The 17,378-nt window shown below is 33.4% G+C and overlaps 1 protein-coding gene across 6 annotated transcripts in view; it reads left to right on the forward strand.

Annotated features, from left to right (window-relative positions):
* LOC6641456 (solute carrier family 41 member 2) overlaps window positions 1-17,378 on the forward strand; it is a 30,938-nt gene that overhangs the window by 6,667 nt on the left and 6,893 nt on the right. For 2 of the 6 annotated variants that reach the window (XM_047011413.1, XM_023175215.2), the window contains exon 1: window positions 642-735. The exons of the other annotated variants lie outside the window; for them this stretch is intronic. In XM_047011413.1, coding sequence (XP_046867369.1) covers window positions 657-735 — 79 coding nt within the window. In that variant the 5' untranslated portion in view covers window positions 642-656. Of the gene's footprint in view, window positions 1-641; window positions 736-17,378 lie in introns of those variants that run through there. 6 annotated transcript variants of the gene reach the window in all.

The raw sequence follows: 17,378 nt of genomic DNA on the forward strand, positions 1-17,378 counted from the left end.
CGACATCGAAGTTGAAATTAAGAGATTGCTGCAAATTGATTATGGGAAAAATTGAACGAATTTCGAATTTCGATTAGTAAGTCAAATGAATCAAATACTCTATTTAACAAGTATTTATCGATTTGTCATCTATTATGAGACGAGGATTCTGCTCAAAGAATCTAGTTTCAACCCTCTGGCGTCAATTTTCTTTTTATTGCAAATGTTTTCGCAAAGTCTTAATTATAGATTTCTCACCTACATGCCTTAACCATATCGTTTATATCACAATGTTTATCCAATCAAATTATTTACGGCTCAAGTCTGTCTCTATGTCTAATAATCTAAACAAAGACACAAGAACACATGTGTTTTACTTTTCATAACTAGATCAAACACAATATCTTCAAGCTAGAGAAGGCAATTTGAAATAGTTACAGCTCTAAGAAGAAAAAAAAAACAACTTAGTAAACACTGAATATTTCAGCTAGACAGACGCGTTCGAGTTTCAATTGAGGGGGAGAATAACTATATATATAAAATAAAAGGAATCATCCGAAATATGTCGTGATTTAATTGTGTGTCTCTCTCTCTGTCTCTATCTTCTTGTCTGTGGCTCTTTATATTTGACATGAAAAGCCTGCTGCATTGTGAACTAATACTCGTAAACGGACGAAATGGTCGTTTTGCGTGGCAAGTATGGCGGTTATTTGCCGCTCCGAAATGATGACGATGTTGAAAGTGCTGATGAGGCAGGTATGAGAAAAACAACAAAAACAACAAACGACATGCAAGAAAATACTGAAATTTACCAGTACAAAAATTCAATCAATATAAAGGGATAGTATATAGAACTTTTATAACTTTTGTGACCTCGAATCCGTCAGAGTTGATTTCGATCTGTCTATGTGTCTATCTATACATAGTTCAAACATAGGTTATTCAATGTGGTATAGTGGTGACCCCGACGTTGCATAAGGATTTGTGATTCGTTCAATATGTTCTCTAAAAGCAAATTATGTATATTATTTCATTGTTCTTTGCTTATTGTTTACCCTCATATAAGTTCTGCTTTATGGGCTTCGCGAGACCACGTTAATAGTCACCTGGCTATTACGTCTTAAAGAATGCTTTTCAAATTAAATATGTCGTCATTGTTGGCCAAAAAGAAAACAATTTTTTTGTTGTTATTGACCATTTATTCCATGAATTGCGATCGTATGTAATTGTAAATGCCAAAACTCTTTTTGCCACCATTACCTACCAACCTGTCATTAAAATTATTCACTTGAGCATTCATTGTTGTTGGTGTTGACACCGTCATTGCGTTTTCTGATAATTGTGATTTCGTTAACAGTTTTTGTTGTTGTTGTTTTTTATCTAATTTATGATTAATTCTCATTGTTTGTGGAGACGTTTTATTGCTTAGTTCCCAGACCAAGAGGCCCCATACAAATTATTGAGTTATCAGAGACATTAAGCTAAGCGACCAAACCGTAAAGAGAGTTAGAACCGACCACAATTAGCCAGGCCAACTGTGTGTGGAGGCATTGTAAAATAATTTGCGTGTCTTGGCAAACGTTTCACTTGAATTATTGTGTCGAAATTTCCCCTCCTTCCATCTAATAGTAATTATCTGATAAGCATAAGTACAGGCATACCTATTACACACACACACATACACACATCATTTATATATGTATGTATGTATATGTAGTCTAGCTTTTAATGATAATTCAAAATTTCTCGTATATCGTCATATTTCCATTTGTTAATCTTTTTGGGTTATTTTGTTTAAGTCATATTACTCACATTTCCCTTCTTCTAGGCTTCTGTAGGCAAAGAAGAGAAGAGACTGAGAGGTCGGCTAAAAGTTTAACTGAATTTATAATCTTAACATTTGCATATAATATAATATATGTTTAACAACTTGACTCTTGATTTATTTTCTTTGCATTTTAGAAGAATATTTTAAATAAAACTTTATCAAAAGTCCATCAATATAAAAAGTTTGTCAAAGAAAAGTTCACGTTGTTAGTTGACGTCATTAGGACTCTTTCCTCATGCCAAAGTTTGAATACCCTTTCCAAGTGCATATGCACTTTTATGCCAGATGGCTAAACACTTCTCATGAATTGTTATCTATATAGCTCAGCAATTTTAAACATTTGAGAACTTTTCTTGTTTAAATACTAATAAAAATGTCTAAGAGAGAATGTGAAATGAGTTTTTTATGCCCTTGCAGAGAGATATAATAATATTTCTGTTTCTAAGTAAACTATGTAAACTATGTCACGATTGGATCACGTTACTATATAGAAATTGTTAAATAACAAAATGCATTTGAGTTTTGAGAAGTAGCTGAGTTTCTAGTCTTCTATCAATCAATGGAAAAGAGACAGGAAATAATTATTATTTTATTTACCTATGTCTAACCCATTTTGTATAAGATTGAGGAACAGGGGGGAAAGTGTATATAATCTCTAAACTAGCTTCTTGAAATTCTTAAACACCAAACCGGACACAAATGCACGAAAAAAAAAAACACATAATCAAAAAGCATTTACTTCAAACACTTATTTGTACAACTTGACTAAATCTAAAATGGGTTCGTGGGTTTTTTTTTCAATTTTTTTCTTTCTTGGTTTTGCTATCTGCCTAGAATTTGAATGACTAAAGTGATTGAACGCTGATTGCTTCAAATTAGGAAGTTAAATATATATTATACATATATAATATTTATTTAGTGTGTAATGTTGTTGCTTAGACTTAGAATTCGGTTGATAGCCGAAAAAAAAAGGGCGGTGATCGTGCGGGTGATCACATTGTAACAATGTGTATTAGTAGACTCCAAGGCCATTGTCAAGGTCGTTTAGTAAGTTGAATGTGTTAAGTAAAAAGAGACGACGACTACGACTACACCATGCCATGCCATGCCTCAAATGTACAATATCTGTTTGTTGTGCATCTTACATACTAATCAAAACGAATGACGCGTGCCGAAAAAGCAAAAAATCAGTTTTGTATTCCTACCTCAAAAAGGGGGCGAAAAAAAATAACCATACGATTGATTGCATTTGTGTTAGCATTTTGTTATGGCCAATAAATATAGAGATTTTATTGGCCATCCTTTCGTACTGGTACTTTTTCTTTTGCCCAGATCAAGATTAATATGTAGCAACATTAAGGCGGGGCAAAATAAGTTGGGGCCAAGGCCAAGGGAGAGACAATCAAATTTTGTTGACAGATTAATTTTCAAGCTCTACGTGACAACTGATAAGCTCAAAAGGAAGAACAGCATGAAAGACGAGAGAGAGAGAGAGAGAAGGGAGGCGGTAAGGGGTATGAAGGTGAAGTGTATGTATTATGTATAGACAAGGGCAGTTTGGGTACCACTTGAGAAACAGAATCAAAAACCAGATTATGGCCAATAAAAAGAATATAAAAAAAAATACAGAAAAATTGATTTTCGCCTTTGGTAAAAACACACACTTTTAAACACAACTTTCCAACGATTGTATCTCTCAAGAGGCTTCACATGCGAATGAACTATAGAAGGAGACCCAATGTTTCCATTCCTATGTACATACATACATACATACATATGTATAACGTCATTTACGACTACTTGAAAATATCATTTTGATTATTTTGATAAGCTTCTTATTTTCTTCTCATTCTAACTTATGAGGTCTTTTGTTTTATGATTTAACCACTGATTGTCTTCTACTATTCTGGGAACAAGACAAACAGGGATAAGATGTTGGCCTCTCTGACTCATTGTTGAACACCTGAATCCAACTGATATTGATAATCAATATTTCAAGGGTCACGTGATATGCAAAAAAATAAACGAATCAAATCGTATATATATAGTTCTAAGATAATATTAGGACAAGGACACTTAAAGATTATATTTTTTTTAGAGATATTTTGTTTTTTTTTTTTAATTCTTTTTAAGCATTGCATTTCAAACTATTTTTTCAGAGCAAGGGAGGGAAATTACCATCCGAATAAGGTATTTGCGTTTTCTCCTGTCTTTATTATCTGTTCAAATTTACTTTAACTGATAATATTAATGGCTGTCAGTATTCTATTACGTACGTTTGGAATGCCAGAAGGGTCCTACAAATAAGCCTCCCCCCTTAAAAAACCATTATAGATAAGGAATTAACGTAAGCGAGCCAAAAAGCATTGAACACCCTTGCAATCTGGCATACGGGGCGTATGATTTTTAAAATTGAATGCTTTGAAATTTTTCCGAAATCAATTAAAAGTTTATTTGGGAACTAATAGAAAATATATTGAAATATATTGTTTACCTTTTAATAAAGAACTAGGTTTAGTTTCTTCCCTTTTGATAGAGTCTATCAATACGATCTCAAGATTATAGTAAAAGAAAACATTTGCAGAAAAATGTCCTTAGATATCCTTAATTGCTATAACTACATAAAACAAAAATGGTTCAATCAAATCACATCTGTCTTTAACTATTTTGTATATACATATACATGTAATAAAATAAATTGCAAGATAATTAAATTAAAAGAAATACAAAACAAATATGTATGTATATATGTATATTCTCAGAGTTAAAGATATGGCACCTTAATCGGTCGATGTGAGAACATTAGTGTCAAGTACTAAAGTCTAAAGTATTATCTACATCATTGTTGGAGATGGCCTGTCAAAATGAATGATAAAATAAATAATTTAACTTATGTGAGCAAACATTACCGAAAAATACAATTAAAACTGATTACGTGTCTAATTGCCTTAAAAAACAAAACAAAACAAAACAAAAAAGGGACGTCGCTTTTCACCAGTACGAACCAATCTATAAGGGTAGTGAGGAGGGGGGAAGTAATAATTCATGTACAAATATCGCAAATTGCAGCTGCTAATTTTCAATCGCGTGCATAAGCCAACCCCGCATCCAGTGTATCCCCCTTCCCTAGCCAGCACCAATCATATATTTGTTTCCCCCTTCCTCTCTCTCGCTTTCGCTCTCCATCTCTATACACTTAAACATATGTTCCATGTAGTCGTAGGCAATTTATAAAGTGCCAAGTTGCGGCCAAGTTCAAGTTTAAGGTCCACAATAACAAAACACAAAAACATTTGCATGCCTATCCATCCATCCATCCATCCATCTATCTATCTATGTATCTATCGATATCTACCGCTATTGGAAAAACCAAAAACAAAACCATTGATGGGGGAGGGGCACCGGGGATGGATCACTATCTTCTACTACTACTAAGTATGTATGTATGTATGTAATGGCGATGATGACGATCCAACCAGTAATTGATCAACAGATTGGTTTCAACGTTCATAGTACGCGGGTCGATAAGATCAAAAGCGACAGTTGATTACCATTACCCAACAATTTAATTGAACGCCAGCCAGTTCATCGTCAATTGTCTGTCGATATACAAAAAACAAAAAAAAACAAAAAAACCAACCAACTTAAATGCAATTCGTTTAAGTAATTTACTTAAAAAATAAAAAACTCTCAACTATGTAAATGGAAAGCCCATCAAAAAATGACTGTGACGCAGTCGTTGTTCCCCCTTAGCCACCTTTTCGAGCCTTCAGTCTCTTGAAAACACACGAGCTTGTCTTCTGATAAGTTCCTTTTGTCACTTGCTTTTGTTTTTTATTTTACAATTCAACGAGAGGGAGAGAGAGAGATGGAGAGAGGAGGAGAGAGAATGGGAACATGTGCGTGTGTGTCAGTACGTCTTTTGCGTTTTAGTACTTCCCTATTTAGCCACAGGTGGGACATACCCAAACCCCCCGACAGACACTCCATCCAAGTGGTGGGTGTGTGTATCTTTTTCGGGGGAGAGTGTGTGTGGAAGTGTACTTGGGATTGCATGTCGCCTTCCTGATAGGTCGTTATCATCTGGATGCTACATAGCTTGCGTATTGAATTCCACTTTTGTTTTTCTCTAGAAATCCCCCGACAATACGGTGGGGGATTCCTTTTATAAAGCAAGGTAAATTTGTATTTACACCTTTCGTTTCTTTCTCTCATCCTCATCCTGCTCATCCTTATCTTGTCTATGATAACATAGATCGATTAGCGATTCTTGTAATCGCCAACTTTTATTGGCAACATATTAATATCATCATTTATTTTACTGATAAATGCATTCTATATTCCATACTCCAGTTCGTCGACTTGGTGGATATTGATTATAACTTGAGGTCTATCATACAGAATTTCATAATTTTTATATTCCTCAAAACTACTACAAAACTGTTTCCTACCTATACTTTCAAGGATAGTGGGAAAAATATCTGAAATATTCATAAAATATTTATTTATAGTTATTGTAATGCTCTAATTTATCGTTATATCAAAGTAGTTAGTATTAAAAGTAGTTATTGTAATGCTCTAATTTATCGTGTTATATCAAACTTGAACAAGATTGGGCAATTATATCATATATGTACATAGTTCCTATATATGTAGTTCCCTCTTATATGTTGGACACTACTTGGAAAATATATCATAATTATGAAATTATGAGCTTCCATTAGTTTCCTTAGATATTTGTATAAATTGAGCTTTCAAGAGATTTCATACATATTTCTCCCTCTTACTCTATCTTTCTATCTCTCTCTCTCTCTCTCTCGATCATTTATTTTGTTTATGTTACAGATTACAATTAAACTCTCTTCACATTTTTTCAATCATTCTCAAAATGAAAGAAAGAAAAATGATGTATTAATTAAAGCCGCGGGCACTAAGCCACATTAGATAAATTTTGGACTCTGTACACACACATACACACTCACATACACACAACTGATGTATACCTAGCTATATATATACATACACTTATTCACACACTCTACACGTTATGCCCATTCAATTCATCCGGGTTGTATGCCCGGGCAAGCCTGTTAAAATCTACAGGGCTGGATTAATGCACAAATGAGGGAAACCACAAGAAAATATTTGTTGAAAATTTCTCAATTCCTCTTACTCTAAGACCTTTTTTATTTCTGTTAATTTTTGTCTCATTATTTATATTCATTAGTTTATTAGGGTTTATTCCAAATCCTCTCCTGTACTCTATTGATCCGAAAGACATCTACGACAATCACAGTAAAATCTGGCAACAGAAACAATGTCGATTGTACTACTTAAATAATATACATACATTCAGACATATCTATCTGATCATTCATTCACATTTTGTCAACTTTTTTTTTACATACATTTTGTATGTTTGTGTGTGTGTGTGTGTGGGTGTTTTTAACATCAGCAATTTGTCGACTTGTGCGTCATTTTGGGCGCCCCATTCAGATGGTAATACCCAAAGAAAAAAATAGAATAAAAAAAAACCTAAAATGTCTTTTCATGTTTAATCAATTTAAAATTTCGCTGCATTTAAATTCTTCTTGTAGCAAACAAAAAATAATAATTTACACGTTTAAATGGCAATAGGTTTTTTTTTTTGTTTTTTGTTTTTGCTGTCAGCCATTAAATTTGTTTATTCAGTTAACGTAAAATATATAAAAATTTGCCAATTCAGCATCAATTGAGTTTTGCTATTCCCAGAGAGGAGGAGGAGGAGGATCGTTTCTCTTGATAAATGAGGATACATTTATCTATAATTTAGTTGAGCTTTAACCATAATTTAAAATTTTTATCCACTTTTTGCTCGGGTGTTGTTTGTTCTACTCGATTTAGAATGATAATTTTTGGTGGTGTTACAGAGAAACCTGCTACAATCAGCTAAATCTGGATGACAACTAATAAAAATATCTAATTTATTGCACCAATGCCGATCTATAGATCGTGCTCGATCGATGCCACGCGTAACGACGCGTGAAATTCGCGTGGAAAATTAAATTAAAAAAAAAAAAAAACATTAAATGTTTAACAAAATTACAAAAGGAGAAAACAAGTTTCGGCTTTATACACTGAAACACAATTTATCTCATTTTTAGAAATTGTTTGTCATATCTTAATTTATAGAATTTCTAATCTGTAAAACCAAAGCGATGAATAACTGATTAACTCCTTTATAAATTTAAGAAACAAATTCATTTTTCTTCCTTTTGTTAAATTAAAAGAAAGCTTATGAAAGGAATGTAACTCTCAATTGAATTGTTCAAAATTGTTTTAAAACTAAATTGAAACGTATGTGGAGCAAGTTTTTGCAACTGGCCCATAGATTCTCATTACTGTCTTTAACAAACGCATCATCCAAAATCACGCGGACGACATCACTCATCCGCCACATCTCCGCCTTAAGTATGGGGCAATAATCAATGAGTGAGTAACGATCCCCGACAAACTGTGAAAAATGGATAATTATCATAAAATTCACAAAAAGTGAGAAAGAGAGAGACTAAGAGGAGGAACTGAGAGAAGACATAAAGGTTCTAAAGGGAGAAGGAGGGGGGTTCATTCATAATTTAGAGTTTTCCTAGGTCAATTGTAAAACAAGCATGGCCAAAATAATAGGAGAAGAAGAAAAACTGAACTTGATTTTATGTGATAACACACAATCAACAGAATCGAGAGTCGAGAGCGTTTTAGTCGTCGTCGTCGTCGTCGTCGTCGTCGTTCCCTTTCGTTATCTCTGAGAGCAATCCAACAACTTTTGTGTCGTTCGTTATACATATGAATGTATGTACATACATCTGTATGTATACACATTGGGCATGGTGTAGTCTTGAGCTTATCAACATCATCGTCATCATCGTCATCATCATCAACATCAACAACATCACCACCATCAGATCGGATCGGATCCGGCCAAAAATGGCTTATTGATTCGGGCCGAGATCGGTTTGTTGGTTGGTCGGTTGGTCGGTTGGTGGGTTAGTCGCCTCTGAGAGCGTTTCGCCGCTGTCGTTGCCGACTCTGAATGTGGAAACGAAATGAAATAGCGCGTCAAGCGTTATAATAACAAGTGTTTGCCGTCTTTGGACATTCAGTGTACGATATCCCGGCACACGGTGCAGACATTATAAGTACAAAATCAAAACCCCCAACCAAAAAAAACAAAATAACAAAAAGTATAAAGAAAACCAAAACGAAAATTTTTTGTGTTAGAAATGATAAAACAAATTCGCTGAGCCGCCAAACTTCCGGAAAAGCAAGCTACAAATATTTTCAATCTTAATTGGTTTTTTGGTTTTTTTTTTTTGACTGTGCGTGTGTGAAGATAATCCAAAAAGTCTTTTGTGCTGAACAATTTATATATTGAAAATTGTGCTAAACAAAAAAAAAAAAAAATAAGAAAGAAAACCCTGTGAAAAAGTAAGCCCACACAAGAGTATATATAGAAAGAGACATATGTAGAAATCAATGGAAGAAAAACAAATTTAAACGAAAATTAGAATAAATTTTATTTTGGTATTTGCAAGATGTGCAAGGTTTTGTTTGTAATTAAACTGGTTAACTGAAAAAATGAGAGAGCTAGAACCGCGACATTACAAGTTTTCAAACTTGTCAAAACATCAAAATGAAAATTTGGCAACATCTTCTTCGCTCGTTTGTTTTGTATTTCCAAACAATTTTCAACACGAAAAAAGTCATAAATGAAACTGCAACCTTTAAGTTAAACCGCAGCCCTCAGACCAGCAGGGGTCAGCTGCTCACCTAACTCAGTGCCGACTAAGGAAACAACAACAACAACCACAACAAAAACCTTTAGTTTTTCTAATTAATTATGCAAAAACACACACACACACACAAAAAAGCCAAAGAAACAAAAGCAGCAGACACAAAAACAAAACAAAAAACCAAAAACAAAACAAAACGAAACACAAACTCAAATACAATTTAATAATAATTAATTTATGTTTACCCCACGTCGAGTTAAACATTTCACGGCCAAATTGCATTTTGTTTGAGTTTTGTCTTTTATGTTTTGTTTGCTGGTTCTTATGGCCAGATTGTCCGATCGATCGATCGATCGATCGATGAATCGTTTTCAATTTTTGGCCCGGCAACATCGTTGCGCATGCGTTTTGACTTGTTTGGCTGGGTTTTCCCCCCATCAATGAATTGCCAATGCGCCGGGCTTGGCTAAATTGGAATGCATGAAGTGAAAGAAATTTCAATTTATATGGTACATTTACAAGATTTCAAAGAACACTTATGAATGCTATAACATTTTGCACAGAAATCGACATATAGCAGATATAGATTAAACCTATTTCCAGCAGGAAGTGAATTTATCCGTTGTTTGCAACCTTCTGAAAAGTATGTCAAAAATAAAAAGACAATATTTAGCAAATAGAATTATGAATTGTGTTCTTGGGCAAACAAAACACAAAATATGTCGATCGACTGTTTCACAGGGAAAAGTCAAAGTTAAATTTCATAAACTAAATCAGAAAAAGCTAACAACAAAAAGGAATGAAAAGTGAGATATGAATCAAGAGCAAAAGAATCCCCACAGTCCTTAACATTTTTCCTTAAAGAAATGAACTTTTTACTGAAAGGAGGGGAAACGGTATCATCATCAGTTTCAAAAGTAGAGTATATTTTGGATTGAAAGTTTTTATCTTTTATCTACAAGTTCTAAGAACTCAAATCTATGTCAATTGCAGGTGATAGACTATATTTACTTTGAAATAGGGTGTCTTAAAGTCGACAATCAATTGACAATTGTGCTTAGCGGGGGGCGAGTGGGGGGATATTTTTGTTTTGTTTTTGTTATTTTGTGTCATGTGCAATTTTCATTATTTTCATTTAACTGCCAACTGCTGCGTGTGGTTAATGAGGTTCTCCATCTTCCACAGCCCCCACACCCCGACCCCCTCTCCCACGACACCACACACACACTTTTTGTGCTCTTTTTGTTTTCTTGCCATTCACCACTTGTACTCTTAATACATATGTCTATAAAAATTTGCTAATATATACATATATACCTACATATTTGTATATTCAGTATGTATGGTATTCTCATATATATATGAATGCGGATTGCCACTTTAAGAGGTCTTAGCCTTAAAGGTTTCAGATTCAAGGCGATATCTCCATTGGGGAGAGAAAGGAAAACTAACATTTCGTTTCCTATACGCTTTTTTTTTTAAACTGCTCTAAATGCATAATAAGTAATTAAACTATTTTTTTCATTGATATTTAGTGGTATTGGGGGGGGAGGGGGGAAATTCGAAGTGTAATGGAATTTGCAATTTACTTTTCATATGTATTAATTAGCTTTTAGACCAGGTAAAGCCAATTGTTAATTACATTGTATAATGTTATTAGAAAAGAGAACAACAAAAAAAAAATAAATAAATCACTATAAAGATTTAATAATTGCAATTGTTATTAGAGCATAGGAAAAAGGGGGAAACGTTCGGTAAGAATTAGAAAAATTTGTAGATTTTTTTAAATGCAAATTTTTCCCAAACATATTCATTAAAAATGTATTGCTAATCCTTAGTGTACTAGCTAATAAAAATAAAAAAACTCAATAAACATGTCATATATTAATTGCAAATCAAAATCTCCCATAAGTCATAAAGTGTTAAAAAATTATTCATTAACTGAAATGAAATCATTTATCTTGGAAAGAAAAAAGAAAGTATATTTTCTTTGAATATTCTCCTCAAGCTTTATTTAGTTTTCGGCAAAGGTTTGACAGGGATTAAAGCCAATTTAATTGAGAATTGGCTATTGTCAATGAATAACTCTAACTGAGATAACAATCTCGATGATACAGCATTTTTGTGGGAAGAAATGATGTCATTCCTTGTTTAATTTCTTATCGATTGAAAACGTATGTGGAATTTCCGATGATAGTTTTTGTCTTTGATTGTTATTTGTATTAAGCACTTTATTTGTGACGTTTTAGGTAAGCCAAGTTCTCTTACATCGTTTACCATGTATATAAATTAACTTAGATCACCAAATACTAAAACATATGTACATATATGTATACTCTATATAGACAACTCATAGAGTATTTCTTTTCTGGGTGTATTCAGCAGGTTTTTCAAAATTATATATTTCAATTCAATTTAAAACTAATTAATCAACAAATCTTAATGAATATTTTCATTTGTTCAAGGATTTATGTAAAGAAAATCCTTAAAAGTTTTTGAAAATGGAAAATGAATTTCCACTTGGTTCAAAGACTTTTGTTTTATGCTTTTTCCTAGTATTCTGTCTATATACACGTTTAATATCAATTTGCATATGTATATAAATATAACCAATATTAATTTTTGTTTGGTTTTATTTCTGTGCGTGTGTGTGTGTGTGTGTGTGTGCCATGTGAAGTTGAACGACATTTTAAGCAAAAGTTCCAGTTTTTGGACTTACAAAACGATATTGTGTCCATTCATTAAATCAAATTTATAAGTAAAGCTGCGTCATCAACAACAAAAATGTTGCCGAAATTAAAGATTTATACAATAATAATTCAGTGGGGAATAGATTTGTGTGTTTTTTTTTTTTTTTTAGTTTCTGTTAGGCAAACTAAGAAATAAATATGCTAGGTAAATTTGTTTTATTGATTGGCATTTAATTAATGTCAATTTGAAATTTGATCTTTAAGTTCGTTTACATTAAATGCAAATGTTTATGATTTAATTAAATGGGTGAGTTATAGGGGATAGAGAGTGAGACAGTGGGGGAGAGAGAGAGAGAGGAAGCTGTGAGTTTCACGTGAATGCTTTCCATAGATTTGCATATCTATGATTCAACACGAGACAAGCCAATTGACATTACGTAGCCGACATGTGGGTCACACGTTTTTAAAACGAATCACAACGAAGCTCAAATACTCTGGTAGACTCTTTAGATAGAAGGGTATACAGGGTGCTTTATTTATGCAATGTAAATAACGCAAAACAATTTGGTTTTTGGATTTTTTAATTGAAACCAAGAAGCTAGTTTATTTCGAATGGCAAATCTCTGGGAATACTATTTAAATAAACGAGCTTATGTTATCTACATAGATATATACACACATACATACATACATAGAGAGAGCGTATTGTATATGCCTGAACATTGCCGAGACTTAATCACAATAAATAGAAATTAGCTTAGTTGAAGCTTGCACATTTAGCGCACGTTTTACAAATTAACGCGCATTCTGCTGGGATTAAAATGTTGTGCCCCATTAAGCTGACACTCGAAAGTATTTAACAACCTAAACAGACACTTACTACTACTACATGATTCTCACATAAATATATACATAGGTACTTTAGATTTATAGCTTGATCTGTAGAATAATTAAAAGAATCGGTAATACATCTCTTTAAACAACTGCAAAACCTTTCACATTGCCTTACCACCATCTCTTTTTCCTCTAAATAGAACAAACCATCGCATCATATTAAGCTTAAACTAAATGTTTAAGGACATAAACAAAAAATTTCATTCTTTAGACACCAATTGAAATATTTATGTGTCGTTTAAACATATGTCTATATCTAAGTGCGAATAGATTGAGTTCTATTCAAAAAATCCTACATTTACAAGTGTTCTTAACACGCGTCTCATATCTCTCTAAAAAAAAAAAGCATAAACATACATATTTTTGTCATTTGTATTATTTGTGGTTTTGTGAAAAACCCGTAAAAGCATAAAAACTCCGGGACAGATTAAAAACTTTATGGAAGAATTGTAAAAAAAGTATATATAGTTCTTAAATTTGTGTTCTTTCTTCTTGTTGGCTTGGTTTCTAATTGGTAACCTGGCGCCATGATAAAAACTAATTCTATCTGCCACACTTTTAGAACTTACCTTGATCTAGATTAATGACTTTAATACAATAGAGATTAAAGTCAAAGCTATATTTCGAGAGTCGGTAATAAAGTAAAAAGCAATCATTTAATTATTTTTAGAATATGCGATTTGGCTAGACACAATTCCATTTCTTTTAGCATACCTTAAGGGGCGGGCGGCGGTAACTCTTAATTCTACCCGATCATAAAGCACAGACTATCTGTGTTACTTTTGTTTGTTGTTTTTTTTTTTGGTTTATTATTCGACAACTTGACGACCCTGTGCAAAATTTCCATACAATCAGCAGAGAACTGGAATTTGGCAGACAAATTGTCACCAAGTCGAAATAAAATTCATGGAAATAAAAAAAAAAACCAGCTCAATTTCGTTTTTTTTTTTTGTTTCTTGGTATTTGAGCACAAAAAGCAAGAAGAAGCCAAATAAAATCATATAATAATAAGTATCAAAAATCGATTAGTTACTGTTTTTTTATTTTCTACCGATAAGCCAAAGAAAATGTCATAAAACAACAAATTGCCTCTCAATTGCCCACCTAGAAATAAACACCCAAACACACTTTAATTGGCCACCCAAAAAAAAAAAAGGGGTTACGGCGATCAATCTTTAGGAAATTACCACGAAAAGGAACTAAGGATCGAACCCAAAAGAACAGAACTAAAATAATGGATTATATATATCGTTTCTCTAAATATGTGGATACAAACGAATATTTGTTGATCATTTTTGCCATTGATAGGTTTATTTTGTTGTTATTGATTGTTTTATCGCCTCCATTGCCACCCTCAACTTAACCCAACTCAACTCAACCTCTGCACTGAGTGCGGATGCGAGACGCCCATGGTTAGAGCGGGCGGCATTTCTGTGTGTGGTTTTGCCCCCTAATCAAGGTGCATTTATATGCCCCACGAAGTGTCTGATTGCTGGCTAACTGGCTGGCTAGCTGGCTGGTCGGTTGGGTCTGGCTAGCTAGCTGGCTGGTCGGTTGGCTGGCTGGGTGGCTGTTCGTCTGACCAGCTGGTCGGTTGGTTCGTTGGGTCTGGCTAGTTTGCCGCGCTTTCCGACAATAATTACAATTTGTGTATAGTCATCAGAGTAAAGTTCCGCATACGAAAAAAAAAAAAATTGAAATTGAAAAGCAAAAACAAAAAAAGAAAAGAGATAAAAAAAAAAAACGAAATTCGTTTTAGTTTTGCATTTAGCTTAGCTCGATTTGTCATTAGAAATGAAAAGTAATTTGTATGACGAAATTCACACAACTTGACTTTGAACTTGAGCAAATTTTGCAATGTGCAATGGATTTTGTTAATAGGTTTTCTATTCACAAAAAGAAAAGGAAAGAGAAAATTACTCCCTCACATGAAATTCTATTGTAATCTTATCAATCCAAAGTATACAATGTGCAATTCTGTTTCCGAGGCTGTGTATAGGAGCCCTCTAGAGTATTCTCCTTTCGGTGGGAATACCGAGAGAGGGGGGTGGGGAGATTGTCCATTGTTGTTGACAATTTTGTGTTATATATAATTCATTAATTTGATTGCTGTAGCTTGATAAAATATTAATTATACACCCCTCTTACAGCTTGTTAAATAATAATAATGTCTTAATAGTAGTAAAGGTGAATCTCAAAACAAATCAAAAGCTTGATAACAATACAACAAATTCCACAAGTTGCCTCTATGAAAAGGTGTTACATCTATACTAAACGACGCCTCCATTTTGGTCTTGGTTGTTGAAAAGGCTTTTTGCAGGGGCTTCCTGGATTATCTAACCTACAGGAAATTTCATCTAATACCTCTTTTTGTCGTTAAACCTAACTTTACCCCCCAAGGCAGATGAGAAACACATGTGACACTTTGGTTGGCTATTTCAAATTCAGTTTATTGCAAAAGGGATTAACTTTTGTTCAGCCTAAGTTGGCTAATGTAAGATCTATCGATCTTGACATTTATCTATGAATCAAAAGATCTTTGTATTATGTGATATTTCTATAATGAAATCTTAATCTAACAATTATGAGTTATGTTGCTTATAAAATATATTGCTATCTATCATGAGATCGATCGTGAGATCCATCTTTCATAGAATCTATCGATTTGTAAGATCTCTAACTATCGATCTTAAAATCTAACAACTGTAAGATTTATTAGTTTTGCAATCTAATAACAATTTGTCATGTCTTTGGCAATCTACAATATACAATGAGTTCTATCTATCGATATTCTATTGGCATTCGATCGATATCTATGCATACAAATTTGACATTGATTGAAGATGTTTTATATGTTGTTTATTTGCTGTTGTATTTCATTTTAAGTAGGTAAATTATAAACATTTCGCTACGTTGTTTGTTGTTGTCGTCGCTACGTTTTGAGGAAACAATGATGATTAATTGAAAAAAAAAAATAATAATGATGTGTGTGTGTGTGTGTGTTATATTTACGATAATGATAATGAAATGTTGTGTTTATTATTACCAATTGTTTACATATTGATACAAATCATATTCTCAAAAGTTGGTTAACTTAGTGTTGACTGCTAATTCGTTGAATTTGTCTGGACATTAATAAGTTTCGGAAAAGAGATAAGATTAGAGGTGAAAAAAAGGTACAAAAAGAACCCGGAATAACCAAGAATAACTTAAAGCTTTGACATGAATGAATGAATTTATGGCAAGTGAATATGAACACGAACCCGAAATCTCTCCTACTATACTCATAATCCCCTCTGGAACTAAAATTGGCGCGTGGCCGTGTGACTTTGATTTGAAATTGAGTTTGTTCAAGTCCCTGGGGCTTTTTGTTTTACTAACTTCATAACTGTGTCTACTCACACACTCTCTTTGGCTGATAAGTTAAGTTGTTGTTATTGTCGAACCCTTCTCGATGATGGTCTTAAGTGGATCGTTGACTGAACTTACGATTTACAATCATGGGCATGGATTTGGCCAGTCAACTGTTCAACTAGCTTAACCAACCAACCAAACGACCAACATTCTTTCTGGCAACACGTCCAAGGGGGCAGCTATGGGGGCAGGTCTGAGGCAATTGCCAACAGGCTAACGGGCTTAATCACATTTTGTTTTTTTTTTTTTTTTCTTCTTTCCTGAAAACAAAAAAAATATGTGCTTATCGGTTGTCGAAAACAAAAAAAAAAAGTCCATAAACTTGAAAAGTAAAAAAAGTAAAAAAAAAAAACGCTTCGCAGCTGCAGGTTTAGCACACATTTTCAATAGATTTTCAAATAAAACTGGTTATTAACTGTCAAATGTTTTCATTAATACACAAAATGCGTGGGGCACAAATAATAATTATAAAAAGAAAAACAAAAAACAAGATTGAAAAAGAAATAAAACTGGTCCTACTCTGGCATGTGTGAGAGATGACGCCCGGTGGTGCCGTTTTGGTGGTGCTGCTGCCGGCTGATGATGATGATGATGATGTTGACGATGACGAAGATGATGGCTCGTGGCAGATTGTTTAGGCAGTTGCTATGAAGACTTCTTCAATTTGACAATTGGCGTAATTTGTCACAGAAAGAATCTTTCGCTTGAACTACTGACTGGAATCGATGTTGGGTTTACTTTTACATTTTTGTAATGTAAATTTTTTAGTTTCTTTATTAGAGTTACTTTACTTGGCAATGTAGC

The sequence above is a fragment of the Drosophila willistoni genome (assembly GCF_018902025.1).
Source record: "Drosophila willistoni isolate 14030-0811.24 chromosome XL unlocalized genomic scaffold, UCI_dwil_1.1 Seg141, whole genome shotgun sequence".
In the NCBI taxonomy this organism is placed as follows: domain Eukaryota; kingdom Metazoa; phylum Arthropoda; class Insecta; order Diptera; family Drosophilidae; genus Drosophila; species Drosophila willistoni.